The 15,252-nt window shown below is 45.9% G+C and overlaps 1 protein-coding gene across 2 annotated transcripts in view; it reads left to right on the forward strand.

The window, feature by feature from the left end:
- SNCA (synuclein alpha) overlaps positions 1–14,627 on the forward strand; it is a 50,022-nt gene extending 35,395 nt beyond the window's left edge. For both annotated transcript variants that reach the window (XM_077300893.1, XM_077300894.1), the window contains exons 5-6: positions 11,044–11,133; positions 13,987–14,627. In XM_077300893.1, the coding sequence (XP_077157008.1) occupies positions 11,044–11,133; positions 13,987–14,019 (123 nt within the window). In that variant the 3' untranslated portion in view covers positions 14,020–14,627. The remainder of the gene's footprint in view (positions 1–11,043; positions 11,134–13,986) is intronic.
- Positions 14,628–15,252: the final 625 nt, after the last annotated feature.

The following is a 15,252-nucleotide window of genomic DNA, read 5'->3' on the forward strand; positions in this document are numbered from 1 at the left end:
GTTCTGTACGTCTCCCCGCAACTGAGAGCTCTGCTGTGTGAATTGTTTTCTGTAGATTCTTTGGAATAGGCTACAGCAGGGGTAGTCAAACTGCGGCCCTCCAGATGTCCATGAACTACAATTCCCAAAAGTCCCTGCCAGCATTTGCTGGCAGGGGCTTCTGGGAATTGTAGTCCATGGACATTTGGAGGGTCGCAGTTTGACTACCCCTGGGCTACAGCCTCAGATCGTGGCCATTAATTCAGTGCTGATCTGACTAAACCACATGCATTTAACAGGTAGTAGACTCCAACAGACCCCAGCATGATCAATCAGTGGCGCTGTTATTGTATTGCCATGATTGTCTCCCTGCTTTGCTTATTTCTCTGTCCCTCTGGCTCTGAACATCTCTGTAAATGTGAAGGAACAGACACCACTTGAGTCCTGTAACAACGCCAGTGAGCCCTCCAAAGCTGGTACTGCTGCATACTTCTAGACAGCTTGTCCGTATTGATTAGCTCAGTCACAAATGTTACTTGTAGGAGGGAAATCTGGGATGATTATCCTCAGGTTGCCCCACTGTACTCGTGATCTGCATAGCTTCAGCTCCCATTTGCTCTTCAGCCAAACAAACTAGCTTCAGCCGATAGAACCTTCGGGGAATCTTTCTATCTAGTGCTGATAACTTATTTATGCTGACAAACACTGAGAAATACCTCTCTTCTGCAGATTTTATACATTATGAATTGAGGGTTCATATTGCTTTTTAAAATAAAACCCATTGTGATAAGTGCTTTAGAACGGTGATTTCTGTTGTTGCTCCTGGTGACGAGACGATTTTGTTTTTTCGTATCCACAAATGAGACGTCTCCCAGATGTCCAAGGAGAATGACTTGTACCTATACATCCCTGGCAGCTGCAGTTTCCTATAGATACCTTGCATTTTATAATTACTATAACATGCCTAGATTATCCCCCTAGTTAATCTTTCCAATGACCTTGGATGTCAGCTTTCTCAGTGGCATTAGTAACTGGATTATGGGGGAAGGTACATCTAATTTCTGCTTTCAAGTTAGTACTAGACCAGGGGTAGTCAAACTGCGGCCCTCCAGATGTCCATGGACTACAATTCCCAGGAGCCCCTGCCAGCGTTCGCTGGCAGGGGCTCCTGGGAATTGTAGTCCATGGACATCTGGAGGGCCGCAGTTTGACTACCCCTGTACTAGACGGTTCAATAACAATCTTGCCTAGTTCATAGCATTCTTTGGAAGGGGAGGCAAAGATGAATTCTGTTGTCTGTTTAATACACCCCCTGCCCCTGTGCAGTTCCTGTACATATGATCTGTCCCCCAGGAAAGGGGTTCCAAGTCAGACATATAAGAGCCAATGAGAGCCCAGTTTTATGCCCTTTAAGCTCTATTCAAGTTTGAAGGTATGTAGATCAGGCCTTGAGCAGCAATAAGAAGCCTTATCCTTCCCTTCCGGGTGTTCATTTGAGCCAATAACGATGTCAGAAAAGATCTGATGGTTGAGTTGAACCTCTGTTGTATTGGGTTCCAATATTTACAGATCCATTGACTCTGCTTTCTTGGTTTTATTTATATGTTTACTAAGACATCCATACTCTGCCTTTCCTTATGGCCCTCCGGGAACTCATGGGGCTGGCAGTTGTCCACGCATGGAGGGCTGTGTCCTTCCTGCCCACTCTTGCTGGCTGTTAGGCAGTAAACGAGCAGGAGAAAATGGAGGAGGAATGACGTTGCAGACACGGCGGCATCATTTCAAATTGCTGTGTCCCCATTATCTGTGGACTTTACCAACGAGATTGGAAGGAATTCCTAGAGCGCCAGTAGCACGGTGACATCACTTTCGGGCGATCACCTTGAACTGACGTCACAGCCTCTGGGATGCTTCTTCTCCCCATGATTCTTCTCTAAATTGTTTGCAGGGACCAAAGGAGCTGCAGGTTACCTTAGCAGAAGAGAGCATGTTTATGAAATCAAACGCAAGCAGAATGCTCTCAGATAACACACATCTGGCAAAAGCTGGAAACAAACCACACACCTTCAGAGTTGAAACCATCTGTTTCCTGCGATTGAGTGAGATCTCATTTGCAATCTGATGCAATTCAGTCTTCGAGGGCGGTAAACACAGTGATCTCTGCAAAACCTGTAGGGGCATCTTTTATTTAGCTGGGCTTGAAATGCCTTAAGTCACCATCAAGGTTGAGGGACTTGGGAATGTTCAGCCTGGAGAAAAGGAGGTTGAGAGGGGACATGATAGCCCTCTTTAAGTATTTGAAAGGTTGTCATGTGGAGGAGGGCAGGATGCTGTTCCCATTGGCTGCAGAGGAAAGGATGCGCAGTAATGGGTTTAAACTGCAAGTACAATGATATAGGCTAGATATCAGGAAAAAAAAATTCACAGTCAGAGTAGTTCAGTAGTGGAATAGGCTACCTAAGGAGGTGGTGAGCTCCCCCTCACTGGCAGTCTTCAAGCAAAGGTTGGATACACACTTTTCTTGGATGCTTTAGGATGCTTAGGGCTGATCCTGCGTTGAGCAGGGGGTTGGACTAGATGGCCTGTATGGCCCCTTCCAACTCTATGATTCTGTGATTCCTTCCTTTTAGGATAAACCTTTCTCATTAAAAAGGCCAGTGCAGTACTGTTAGCAGAACTGTGCCAGGTGTCTAGCGGGCAGTCCTCCATGACACCTGGCCAGCCGGTGTTTGTTTCTGCCACACACACCTTGGCAGTGTCCCAATTCAGAATCCCAGTTTGTGACCAGGAAACGAAACTCCAGTTTTCCAAACTACATTCGAGACAAATCGGAGCATGTTGGAAGACTTTCTGAACCAGGAAGAGCTTGGTGCCAGCAAAGGGAGGCGGCACAAGGCAGACACCCCACCCCACGTGCGGCTGCAAGCTGCGTTCGAGCCCATCACAGGCATGCAAAGGTCTGTCGCGACGTCTGTCACAGCCTCCGCTAGCTCCTGTCAAGCCAAGAGAGCCACGCTATTCATCCCTACGGTGGCTCTCTTAGCTTGACTGTAGCCATTAACTCCTCAGCAGCCAGAGAAAAAGAGAGTGATTTAGTAGCAATCCCATCTGCCAGCATAACGTGCAGCTGAAGCCTGGCGAAACCGCCATTTAATACCTTTCCACGTGTGATGTTGATAAACCCAGGATGAATAGCACTGGGAGTCAATCGTATCAAATGTTCAGTTGTCAGATTTTTTAACATTTATGCTTTGTTCCCAGGTCACCGTTGCCTTGCATGGGTGGCCAAACTGTGGCTCTCCAGGTGGCCATGGTCCCATGATCTAGGGGCTGGCCAATCCAGGGGCTGGCCAATTTCCCATGATCCAGGGGTTGGCCACTGGACAGACAGGCAAGCCGGTTGGAGGAGGAGGCACTCAGGGGTGGGAAAGCCAGCCTGAGTGGGTGTTAAAGGCACCTCTGGACTCAAACAAGGTTCTGCTGCTTCAGTCCAACCCAGCTACCTTGCTGACTATACATACAAAGCAGATACTGTATCGCTGAGCCTCTTCCCAATAAAATGAGGCTTGGGAGATCTCCCAGTAGGATTATTTTGTCAACAAAAGCCAGTTTGGTGTAGTGGTGTAGTGAGAGCCAGTTTGGTGTAGTGGTTAGGAGTGCGGACTTCTATTCTGGCATGCCGGGTTCGATTCTGCACTCCCCCACATGCAGCCAGCTGGGTGACCTTGGGCTCACCACGGCACTGATAAAACTGTTCTAACTGAGCAGTGATATCAGTGCTCTCTCAGCCCCACCCACCCCACAGGGTGTCTGTTGTGGGGAGAGGAAAGGGAAGGCGATTGTAAGCCACTTTGAGGGTAGAGAAAAGCAGCATATAAGAACCTTCTTCTTCTTCAACAGCAGGGGTAGTCAAACTGTGGCCCTCCAGATGCCAGCATTCGCTGGCAGGAGGCTCCTGGGAATTGTAGTCCATGGACACCTGGAGGGCCGCAGTTTGACTCCCCCTGGTCAACAGCATCTGGAGGCTCCAAATGGGGTTTGGTTAACAACCCCTGGAGAGGAGGTTTAACACTTTCCCCCCTGAGCTGTTTCATAAAATGAAATCACCTTTCCCCTAGGTGAGCTGGCACCTCTGGGGCACTGTATGACTTACTCAGAGAGCAACAAACCACATTTTGGAAGGTGACTGGCCAAGACGGGAGACAGCTGCTGCTTTAGTGTCACCTCTGTGATGCCACTTAGGGACAAAGGGCACAGCAGTGAGTCAATAAAATCAAAGGCATAAGGCTACCCAGTCATGGAGCTCCAAGGTCTCATGTAACTGGACAGCCCGAATATCTTCTCTGAGCTGTGAATTGTTCCCATAAAAGCACTGTGATTTTCTGGAATGTTAGCACATCAGAAAAAAAATTGGATGCACAGAACTGTGTGGATATGCACTGTAGAAAGTGAATCAGATAGTTTAAAAAAAATAGCAGTGGGCTTTCTTTTCTGAGAAGAGGCACTTCAGATGTCTGTAATGCCTAGCAGGAGCAATGCGGATTTTAGGCAGGCAGTGGCTTATTTGGCAGAAATCACGTAGCAGATTTTGGGTATGTTTCATGCCGAGCCTGGAGAGGAATCCAGCCTGTCTCTCAATAAGCTGGCTCATAGCAAGCATGTAATACGTCTGCCTAATAAACTACCTATTGTCTCAGAGATGTGCGTCTCTTCGCCATCCCTGGAGTATCAGTGCGATCCTAAGCAGAACAGAAATCATTGGGCGTAGAAGGGTGGAACTCTTCTTAGGATGGCCCCACAAGACTTGCCAAAGAGTTTTCATGTTATAGTAACCATGCAATCCTAAGAACCCTTTCCAGGGAGTAAGCCAGGGGTAGTCAAACTGCAGCCCTCCAGATGTCCATAGACTACAATTCCCAAGAGCCCCCTGCCAGCAAATGCTGGCAGGGGGCTCCTGGGAATTGTAGTCCATGGACATCTGGAGGGCCGCAGTTTGACTACCCCTGGAGTAAGCATTACTGAATAGACTTACTTAGGATCTCACCTCCCCGCAATTGTACTGTTTGCCTTGTTCTGCCCCGCCTATTGGTTGTACCCTGTGGTTGCCTCTTTGGACTGCAGTCCAACCCCTTGAGCTGAATGCAGATATTTATGTAGCATGACTTTGCTAAACAAACAAAAGACAGGCATCTCTGTAATAAACCTCAGACACCGAGGTCTCCATCGAGGTCAGATGCATAAAGCGATTTGAAGCTGTTTCTAGCTGACATTAGTAAACACATAATCAAGAATGCAACCTTCACTTTAGCACAGCCTGCCGTATTTTCTTGTTCCAAAGGACAGCCTTCCCTTAATCATAGGTAAGCACAATTACAGTCAGCTTACCTCGTTCTAAGAAGAAAAGTAATGCAGTGAGAGTGCATGAGTCATTCATAGTCACCCGTAGGACTCATTTATTACTGTTTTGTCTGGGCATTTTCTCTGCTGATGGCTTTTGTCTGAGATTAGAGCCAGAATAGTTCATAGGTGGTGGAAAAGGGGCTGTGTGCGTGTGAAGCGGTGTCAAGTCGCTTCTGACTTACGGCAAGCCTATGAATAAGAGAGCTCCAAAACACCCTATCATTAATCTCCACTCAACCACACACTTACTGATCCTCAGCTCATCACAAGATCTCAGCCTCACCTACCTTTAGGTTAACCTAACCTTTGCTTTAGGATGCTTAGGGCTGATCCTGCGTTGAGCAGGGGGTTGGACTAGATGGCCTGTATGGCCCCTTCCAACTCTATGATTCTATCTCACAGGGTTGTTGCAATGAGATCAGGGCCCACCAGGACCTTCAGCAGTTCTGGAGGGCCTGCAAGAGAGAGTTGCTCCACCAGGACTACAGCTGAGGCCAGGATATTAACCCCAAGACAACGCTGGGCTCCCTCCTCAACACACACCATCTTCAAAACTAATTGTCCAGCAGAAATGAAGCTCCCCTCCCCCTGCTTTCACAAGACCCTAACAGAGGTGGTCTAATACGTTAACAATATATAATATAACATAATAATTTAATTTGGAAAGTGAAATTGTTATCAAGTGCTATTAATGTAACTTGGTTGCATGTGCGTGCCTGTTGTTACACACCTTGGGCCAACCAGGAAGGATGGGCTATAAAAATAAAATTGTTATGTCCTCATTCTATAATGGGCTGTGTTGATCAGAAAAAGCCCCCCATGGAGTAAAGAATGAGTTGCTAGCTGAACAAAGGTGCTAAACATTTCATTGCCTAGCAGAGCAAATTATTATACACACAGCTGATTAAAATTAGCCCATTCCTAGTGTGTTATCTGGAATAATTACACTAACTCTTCTGGCATTAGAACAGAAGAGAGAACTGGTATCCCTTGAGCTACCTATTTAAACAGTCATTCCAATTTAGTATGTATTTTTGCTGTCAGTTTTTTTCAAGAAACCCAACACTGGCTAAATGGAACAGAACACAATTGTAAAGAAAATAGAGGAGCTGGATCCCTTTTGCCGAATGAGCGCATTCGTTGGCTGGAATATGTTTAACCACAGCTTTAATAGATAAGCTTATGTTTATCTACTGGCCAAAGTCTTGGCTTTTCTTGCAATTAGCTGGGAGGAAGGATTCTTTAAAGAGACAGTAGATCCACTTCTCCCTTGACACAAAGCAACACCTGTGCATGAGTAAGTGAGGCAGCAGTTACTCAGCGATGGTCTTCAAACATGGCATTCTGAGTCTGGATGACAAGTGGTGGGATCCAAAACTGAGGACCTTCGAGATGCACTTGGTGGTTATCAGCTCAAGCAATGCTGATGGTCAAGGTTGGTAGCTGGCAACCTTAATTGATAAAACAGAGCCATGCAGGAGCAGACATGTGTCCTTAGTTCAAGAAGCTGTTGTTGGAGGCATTGAGAAAGACTTCTCCTGGCCAGAGACCCTGGAGAGCTGCTGCCAGGGCAGAAAATACTGGGCTATGTAGATGAGCCTTCTGATTTGGTATGTGCTGTCAAGTCACTTCCAACTCTAGGAAGTGGCTCTAGATATTAAGGACCTTCAAAACATGTTGTTAACAGATGTGACACCCGACAAAACATCTTGACCTTAGGAATCTGGCTGTACCCAACTCCTGTCTTGGAGCAATCAAGGAGGCATCATTCTGTTAATTTACACTCTTTAGCTGTTGCACATCTGCGTGTTTGACACCCCTTTGATGAGGTTCTAGTTCAGGGGTAGTCAAACTGCGGCCCTCCAGATGTCCATGGACTGCAATTCCCAGGAGCCCCTGCCCTCCTATATATGTGTCTCTTAAAGCAGAGGTTGTTCACCTGTGGTCCTCCAGATGTCCATGGACCCCAATTCCCATGAGCCCCTGCCAGCAAATGCTGGCAGGGGCTCCTGGGAATTGTAGTCCATGGACATCTGGAGGGCCGCAGTTTGACTACCCCTGTTCTAGTTGATCAGCTGCTTCCTTTGCCAGTATGGGATTCTTTCTCTGAAGATTCTCCCCATGACTATAATTCGGTTCTGTTTTCTGAAATTCGTAACTTGAATTTTTGTTTCGGCGATGCTTATTTTTCCACATCACCCATCCCAAATGACATTCAACTCTTCTAAAATGGTTTCCAGTAACAGAATTTTTTGGTTTGGCTTGTACTCTACTCTTGCTTGGATCCTGTATGACAGTCTCCACAGCTAGGAATGATTTCTCTCTTCCGAGTGTGACTCCCTTACCTTTCTTCCCTCCCACAGCAGCCCAAAAACAACTCCTGAAATGCTGCTCTTGGGAGGAGGGCAGGGAAACCCAGCATGAGGGGGAGTCAGAGGCCTGCAGTGGGAGAGGGGAATTGGCAACCTCTCTCTCCCCCCCCCTTTTTTTTTTGTTGACAAAAGATTTTCTACAGGATCCAGCCACATGCCTGTGTGTAAAATTCTGATTGCTCTCTTTTAGCTATTGGACTGAAAGCTCGGTAGGTCAAGCCCCATGTAGCATTTTAATGATGCTTCCCTTCAGTTCACGTCTTTAATTATCTAAAAAGAAAGTGAATTATACAGGGCTGGATCCTTTATTTGCAGCAGGGCTTTGTGCTGCTAAGTGCACATCAGCTCCGTGCATTTTTTATTCCTTCCTTTCCAGAGAGAGTCCTCCCGGGACACGGATTTCTCCCCTTCCTCTGCCTAGCCCAACTCATCGGGCTGCTGCGTGCCCCACTTAAGGCCATCCCTGGTGACAGTTGCATTGAGCGCTCTTTCTCACATCAGTTCTCGGTGGGCCGCAGCCCAGCACAGCTGTCGGGCACAATCTAGCCAGCCTGTTGTCAGAATCGAGCGCCAGAGCTGGTGCCAAAGCTCTTCATCAAAATTAGAGAAGGGGACATGGTTAATCAGTTGAATGTGACTGACACCTTATGTGCTGCACATTTTATATATCAGTTACTGATGTTGCATTGAGCAGCCCATTAGTCTCCAAGTTCATGAGAGCCAGGCTCTGGTCACTCCATCAAGCCTGTCAAAAATCTATGGGCCTAGCAGTAATTGCTCCTTTAAATGATCTCCCCTGCCATCTGGTAAGCTTGTTAAAACTTTAATTAGAGAATCCCAGAGTTTCAAGGGAAAATGGGGCAGGGGAAAGCCTTGGGCTACTGGGAGTCATTCTAGGGTTACCAGGTCTCCCTTGGCCACCGGTGTGAGATGGGGAGGAGGGTTGCAATTTCCAGGTTGGGAAACACCTGAAGATTTGGGGATGGGGCCAGAGACATCAGTGGGGTACAATGCCACAGAGTCCATCCCCCAAAGCATCCATTTTCTCCAGGGGAACTGATCTCTGTAGTCTAGAGATGAGCTGAACTCTTCTTCTTTTTCTACCTTGTGGGCGGCATCCCTAGGTCACTCACACCCTGTTTCTTTCTCCTCTTACATGCTGGCTGAATCAGAAGCATTATAAGGCCGTCAGACAGAGGGCGTGGGGGGAAACTCAATTGCAGAAGTGGTGATCAATCAAATTGTAAGGGTTCTCAAAAGCCATCCATCCAGTCAGTCAATAAGTAGCCAAAGGGTGTAGAATTCTGAGATGGAGAGAAAAAGAGTTGTATTTTCTATCACCAGAGAAATCCAAATGCTGCTACTGAACTATGAACCCTGAGTCTATGGATATCTATTTCTTTTCAATCAGGGTGGGACCTCGAAATGGGGACAGCTATGATAGATATGGTCCAATTGAAGAATTTCCCTCCCTTTGATCTTTTGTCGCCCCGGAAGTTCCTGCTTAGTGGGACATGCCTCCATATCTTTATTTTCCTGTCTCACTGGGTCTGCTGGAGTCTTGCATCTTCTCTCCTTTTCTTCGCAAAAGACAGAGATGCTCAAGTTTCCAAATAACGGACACAACGTACACAACATGTTTATTTTGGCCGCAATATGCTGTACTGCATGGAGCAGTTCATGATTGGGAAGATTCGGGCCCAATTTCCTGCTCATCCAAATTTATTAATCTCTTACGTATTTATCCCACCCTTTCTGAAGAGGACTGGCCATAAATTATTGGTTCAGCGGCGACTTTGCATGAGGAAGGTGCCAGGTTCAACTCCCAGCATCCCCCGTTAAAACTATCAAGCAGGAGGGGATGTGTAACAACTCAACCATAGAGTCTCTGCCAGTCAGAAAAGACAATACTGACCTCCATGGACCAATGATCTTATTTGGTATGGGGCACTTTCATGTGTTTTTCTAGGGCAGTGGTTCTCAACCTTTCTAATGCCGCGACCCTTTAATACAGTTCCTCATGTTGTGGTGACCCCCAACCATAAAATGATGCCAGTGTTCTTTCACAGAAATTAAACCGAAACTGTCCAATTGCATGAAGATCCATTGGTCATGATTGTTCATGACTGTATATAAATCGGTTATTTTCCGGGGATTCTCAGTTCAGTTCTGCCTCTTGTCCCACCATGCCGATCTCGTTCTTTTTCACTGCTCCAGACAGACAAACGCTGTATCTTGATCTACCCTGCAAGGCTGTTGTGTGGATGGTGCTTCCCCTGGCCAAGGTGCTTGCCCTGCTGCAACCCCTGTGAAAGGGTCATTTGACACCCAGAGGGGTAGCGACCCCCAGGTTGAGACCCTCTGTTCTAGGGTGACACACATGCACTCATTTAAGTTTTGCAGTAACCTGTGAGGTAGTTTAGACTGAGAAAGAGAGAGAGGGATTGGCCCAGGCTAATCCAGGAAGGCACATGGTTGTATGGGGATTTGAACTTTGGTCTCCCACAGTCCTAGTGCAAGCATATTTATCACTATAACACACTGAGATCCTTGCCCAGTCAATCTCTCTAGGCTTAACCAGATAAAACAGGATAGTTAGATTCCAGATTCCTTTGGAAGCTTGATGTAGTGGTTAAGAGCTGTAGCCTGTATTCTGGAGAACCAGGTTTGATTCCCCACTCCTCCACATGCAGCAAGCTGGGTGACCTGGGGCCAGTCACTGTTCTCTTAGAGCTCTCTCAGTCTCACCTACCTCTGTTGTGGGGAGAGGAGAGCCACTTTGAGACTCCTTTGGGAAGTAAAAAGCAGGATACAAAAGAAAACAGTTCTTCTTCCTCTTCTTCTACAATGAGGAGACTAGTAGAGATTGAGATGGTGGCACCACTATAGTTGGATCCACTCTTCCTGAAATAGCAAGATGGTCTTAATCTGCCTTTGCAAGTTTGGCAAGTTCCAAGAATGGTGCTCATTTTCATGATTTATCTTCGTATGGATGGATGTCTGTGAGGCTGTAAAAGTGACAAACAGATCCAGCTTGGTCAACACTGCTGTTTGGCATCCAAAGGACCTTTCTGAAAGGTGTCCCAGAAATTAAAGATGCATAATGAATAGTTACTGTCCATTGTTGGAAGAGTTCCTTGTCTCACTGTCACCATGGTGATGATGGAGCAATGATAGCTCAGAACTCAGTTAACCACAATAAGCTATAGAGCTCGGGAGATGTGTTGGGTTGGGGGTTGCTGGAGAAGAAACCCATGTCAAACTGGTTTCTTTCCCTTATTTATGATTCTAGAATGAAGAAGGCGTCCCCCAAGAAGGGGTGATGGACAACACAGACATGCCTGCAGATCCTGAGAACGAGGCCTACGAAATGCCTCCTGAGGTAAATCTTTTTTTGACATCTTCTATCCAACCATGACAGTAATATACCAGTGATAGGCTACTGATGCCTGAGCTAGAGTTCAGTGTCCAAAACAATACAACATCTGAAGGAGATATTCTGTCAGATGCTTCTGGGAGGGGGGGGGGCACCACAACAGCTAAAATGTCTTCCTTCAGGCATAAGGACACAGATAAGAGTTATGCACACAGAGGAGCTGTGCACTGTGTGTACAGTGGATAAACATGTCCTTTGCTGGATTACTAAAGTGGATTATAAGGTTTTCTCATGTGGGTGCATATTGTGTTCACATCTAGTGGGAGCTGAAGTCACCAGTGGCTAAGGATGCGGGGACTTGCTGGGGAATCCCTGGGTTAAATGAAATTCATTTCAACCACAAACTCACTTAAGTTTCCTTAGATATGTCACTACTCTTTGGACGCAATTGAGCATTCCCCCAGTGGCTTTAACTCAGTTGAAAAGCACTTTGTGGCAGAGGTGTGCAAAGAAACAAATGGCAAGAAGGCTACTCTCATCACCCTAGATGTTGGTGGTTCAAGCCAAGGTGTGCTGCACCAGCATCTGTATGTGGGTGTAAAGGAAATCCTGAAATATATCAGATAGGGGAGGGTGGGGCAGCCACCTGAGGGAGGTTGAAGGAGGAGACCGCAAGGAAAGCCTTTACTGTTGAGTTGTAACCCACTTAGGGCAACCAAAGCAAGCAGCTTTCAAGGCAAGGGAGAAATAGGTCATTTGTCATTGTCTTCCTCTTCAGTCCTCAATCCAAATACCAACCCTGGGCAATACCCTAACATGCTACATCCCAATGCCTCCTTATCTCACTAGAGGAGAGTGCAAAATGATATTTTGGCTGAATATCTCGCTAGAGGAGAGTGCAAAATGATATTTTGGCTGAATCCAATTTTCAACAGTCTCTCCTGAGGGAGAATATTTAAATTTGGGAATATTCGGAAAGTGGTTTAAGCCTTTTGACAAAGATCAGAAGTCAAGCTGATAGGACCTACTTGTCACAGAAACCAACGGATGCTGAAATGTTGAGGTGATTTTGGAGTTTCCTGGTGAATGCCAGCACAAGCAGCACATGTAAGTCACCTACAAGCAGCACATGTAAGTCTTAAGTACCTACATGACAGCTGGCCCATGGTGTCCTGTTGCCTTAGCACATTCTTTTGTCTTTCGGTTCACCAGCCAGCTCTGCTTCCCCTGCCTTATTTGCCATCAGCTGGTCAAGCCCCTGGATCTGGATCTTAGCCAGAGCTGGACTGGTACACAAGCTAAGTAAGATGACATATAGACAGGGGTTCACAGCCTTTTTGGGCCTGTGGACACCTTTGGGATTCTGACACAGAATGGTGGGTGCCACCACAAAATGGCAGCCGAAGAAGGTGGAGGGAACAACAAAATGGCTGCTGCAGGAGGTGCAGCCAGTCACAAAATGTCAGGGAATGAATTGTAACTCGTCAACTTTTTCAGCCAATCAAATGTCTGATGGCCAGTTAGAAGCCTTGCTGAGCAAAAGCCACATCTGGCAATGCCCACTTTTAGTGGAAAAGTTGCAGTGGGTATCATGACTCCTACAGACACCACACTGGGGACCTCTCACATAGGACCTCAAGTTATAAGGTGCCTTTAATTTTTTTAGAAGCCCTAAACATTACTAATTTCCCATTTTTTATGGGTCCACTTAAATTAGGCATTGCTTAGAACCTCAGGATAATGAACAGGACTGTACCACCACCAACGGCCTGCCTCCCTTTCCCCCTGAGGTCAGGGTACTCGATTCCCCGCACAAGACCACATGGGAAATTTCAGAGGCAAACTTCCCTATTCAATGCCTTTTCTATATCTGAAAGTAACTGCGAGCTCTTAATGTATCTGCTGCATGAAGAGCCTCTTTCCACACATTCGCCATCAAGGTTTTCATGTGATTGCATCAGATCCTAAATCAAAAGAAGCGCACACCAATTATCCTATTATTATGTACTGTGAAAATACGGGTAGAGGCTGCTTCCCTTCCCCTGCTTTTTTGTAAAGCTGTTTGGAATGGTAGATCTCAGTTCTTTCATAGGGCTGGTTTCTAAAACATATTCTTCTTTCTTCAAACAATTCCCTACAAAGGTATACCTACTCAGATTCCAGTTCAAAATTGCTGTAATGGACTATGATTGTCAGTGAATTGCAGCAGATTCTAAAGAACTATTTCCATTTCTGGGTTTAAGCCTGAACACGTACGATCACGAAGAGCAATTAACCATGGACAGACAGAGAACATTGGATTCAGTCAAGCTTTTTTCTCTTTTTTGTTGCATCTGACATAATTCCCCTTCTCAGTACAGTCCTCCTCCTTCATGAATTTTGTAGATGCGGGTACCCTTCATCAAATATCTCTCTTGATACCTTGACTCTTGAAAACTCATCCATGAAAATCTTGTTGGCCTCCAAGGGGCTACTGCCCTCGAATCTGTGATGATCAAAACACGTGATCATTCATGTGAGGTGTACTGCAGGCTATAAATTCCAGAAGGTACTGGAAGAAGAAGTAGAGCAATCAAGAAAAATGGAAGTATGATAGGTGTATAGCTCTCTTTCAACAGGGCAAGTACAGGGAAGGGGACAAAGGGAGGAATCTTCCATGAAGAAGCATTTGAGAGGGAACTTCACCGTCTTTCTCAAATTAGTCAGATCTCATTTCAAAATTGAGGGAGGGAATCATTAAGTCCAAATTCTCCTGTTAACTTGGCCTGTAGTCTATCTAGCCGTTTTAACCATGGCAATGTGGGCTGGCAAATGAGATGATCTTCCTTCTCATTGTTGACCGTTTGTTGTCCCCTACAGGAAGAGTACCAAGACTACGAACCTGAAGCATGAGACCCAACCTCCTTTTCCTTCCGTCTCCCGGTACCTCCTGACAAAGACGTCCTGCCCTGTACGAGTGCTAAGTTCCAATGTACCCCATCGTGAACTATTTTTTAATAGTTTTTAACAGTGTCTTTTTGAAGTCTTCCATCAGCAATGATTGGAAAATCCATAACCCCATCTGGCTATTGTTTCGGGGTCCTGAAACAACAGTCCAGGTGCCAGAGCCATTGTTGTTGTGTGGATATTGTGGCTTCAAGTTTTAACCAGTATGAAAACAATTGTTTCAAAAAATGAGAGACAACACCTAAGTGTCTATTCCTGATTTCTAAAGCTGGACATGTTTTGTTGATCGGTTGTTGGTCATTTGCTATTGTTTATGAGACCAGACTTTTGTAAATGTTTCCTATGGCCATTCTTTCCTGTCCAGGGAGGATTTTGTTGTGAAAGTTGTTAATATATTTCTATACATATATACATATATATAAAGTAATTGAGCATGAACTATGCACCTATAAATATTAACTGTGAAAATTTTACTTGTCCTGTGACATGTTTTACTAACTTGTGTCTGTAAATAAGGGTGTCCACCTGAAAGAAATAAAATGTCATCCGTTCAATTGGGGTGGTTAAACTGGTGCTGATTAACTAGCACTCTCCTTTTTCTGTCATTTATCTCTATCTGTGTGCAAAATTTCGAAACACTCCCTTTCTGAAATCAGTTCCCAGCAGATGTACATATCTTTTAAAAAATTTCTCACTCAACAAAGTAGGGGACCAAAGCGCACAACAAAATAAGCCCACAGGAAGAAACCAACCAACAAAAAACAACTCAAACCAATGTCCAGCAAGCCCAAGCCCAGAAAAATCAGCAATTAATAGCACGACCACAGGGTTGCTGATTATTGCCTCTTCTTTCCATTACCAGTGGGAAAATAGGAAATTGGAGAAGCAAATTGATGAAAGGAGGACAGGGGAAGAGACCTTGCTGTCTTTCCCTCCATCAATGTGCATGCTAGTTTACGGATCAACGGCATGTGCCCTCGCCCTGACCGTTTCCGCACTGGAGGTTTCATGCTCGGCTGCAGGCTGGAGTTTTAGTCGTGGCAGGTTGCCCCACCTCTTCCTGCATCCACACAGGGGAGCATTTGGTCCAGCGCGCCTCATCCACCCTCGATTTGTGCTCCTGCATGGGAGCTGGGGCAGCGAAGTTCCCAGTGCGTAACCGGTAACTGAGAAATTTAC

Source organism: Paroedura picta, chromosome 10 (genome assembly GCF_049243985.1).
Source record: "Paroedura picta isolate Pp20150507F chromosome 10, Ppicta_v3.0, whole genome shotgun sequence".
NCBI classification, from domain to species: Eukaryota; Metazoa; Chordata; class Lepidosauria; order Squamata; family Gekkonidae; genus Paroedura; species Paroedura picta.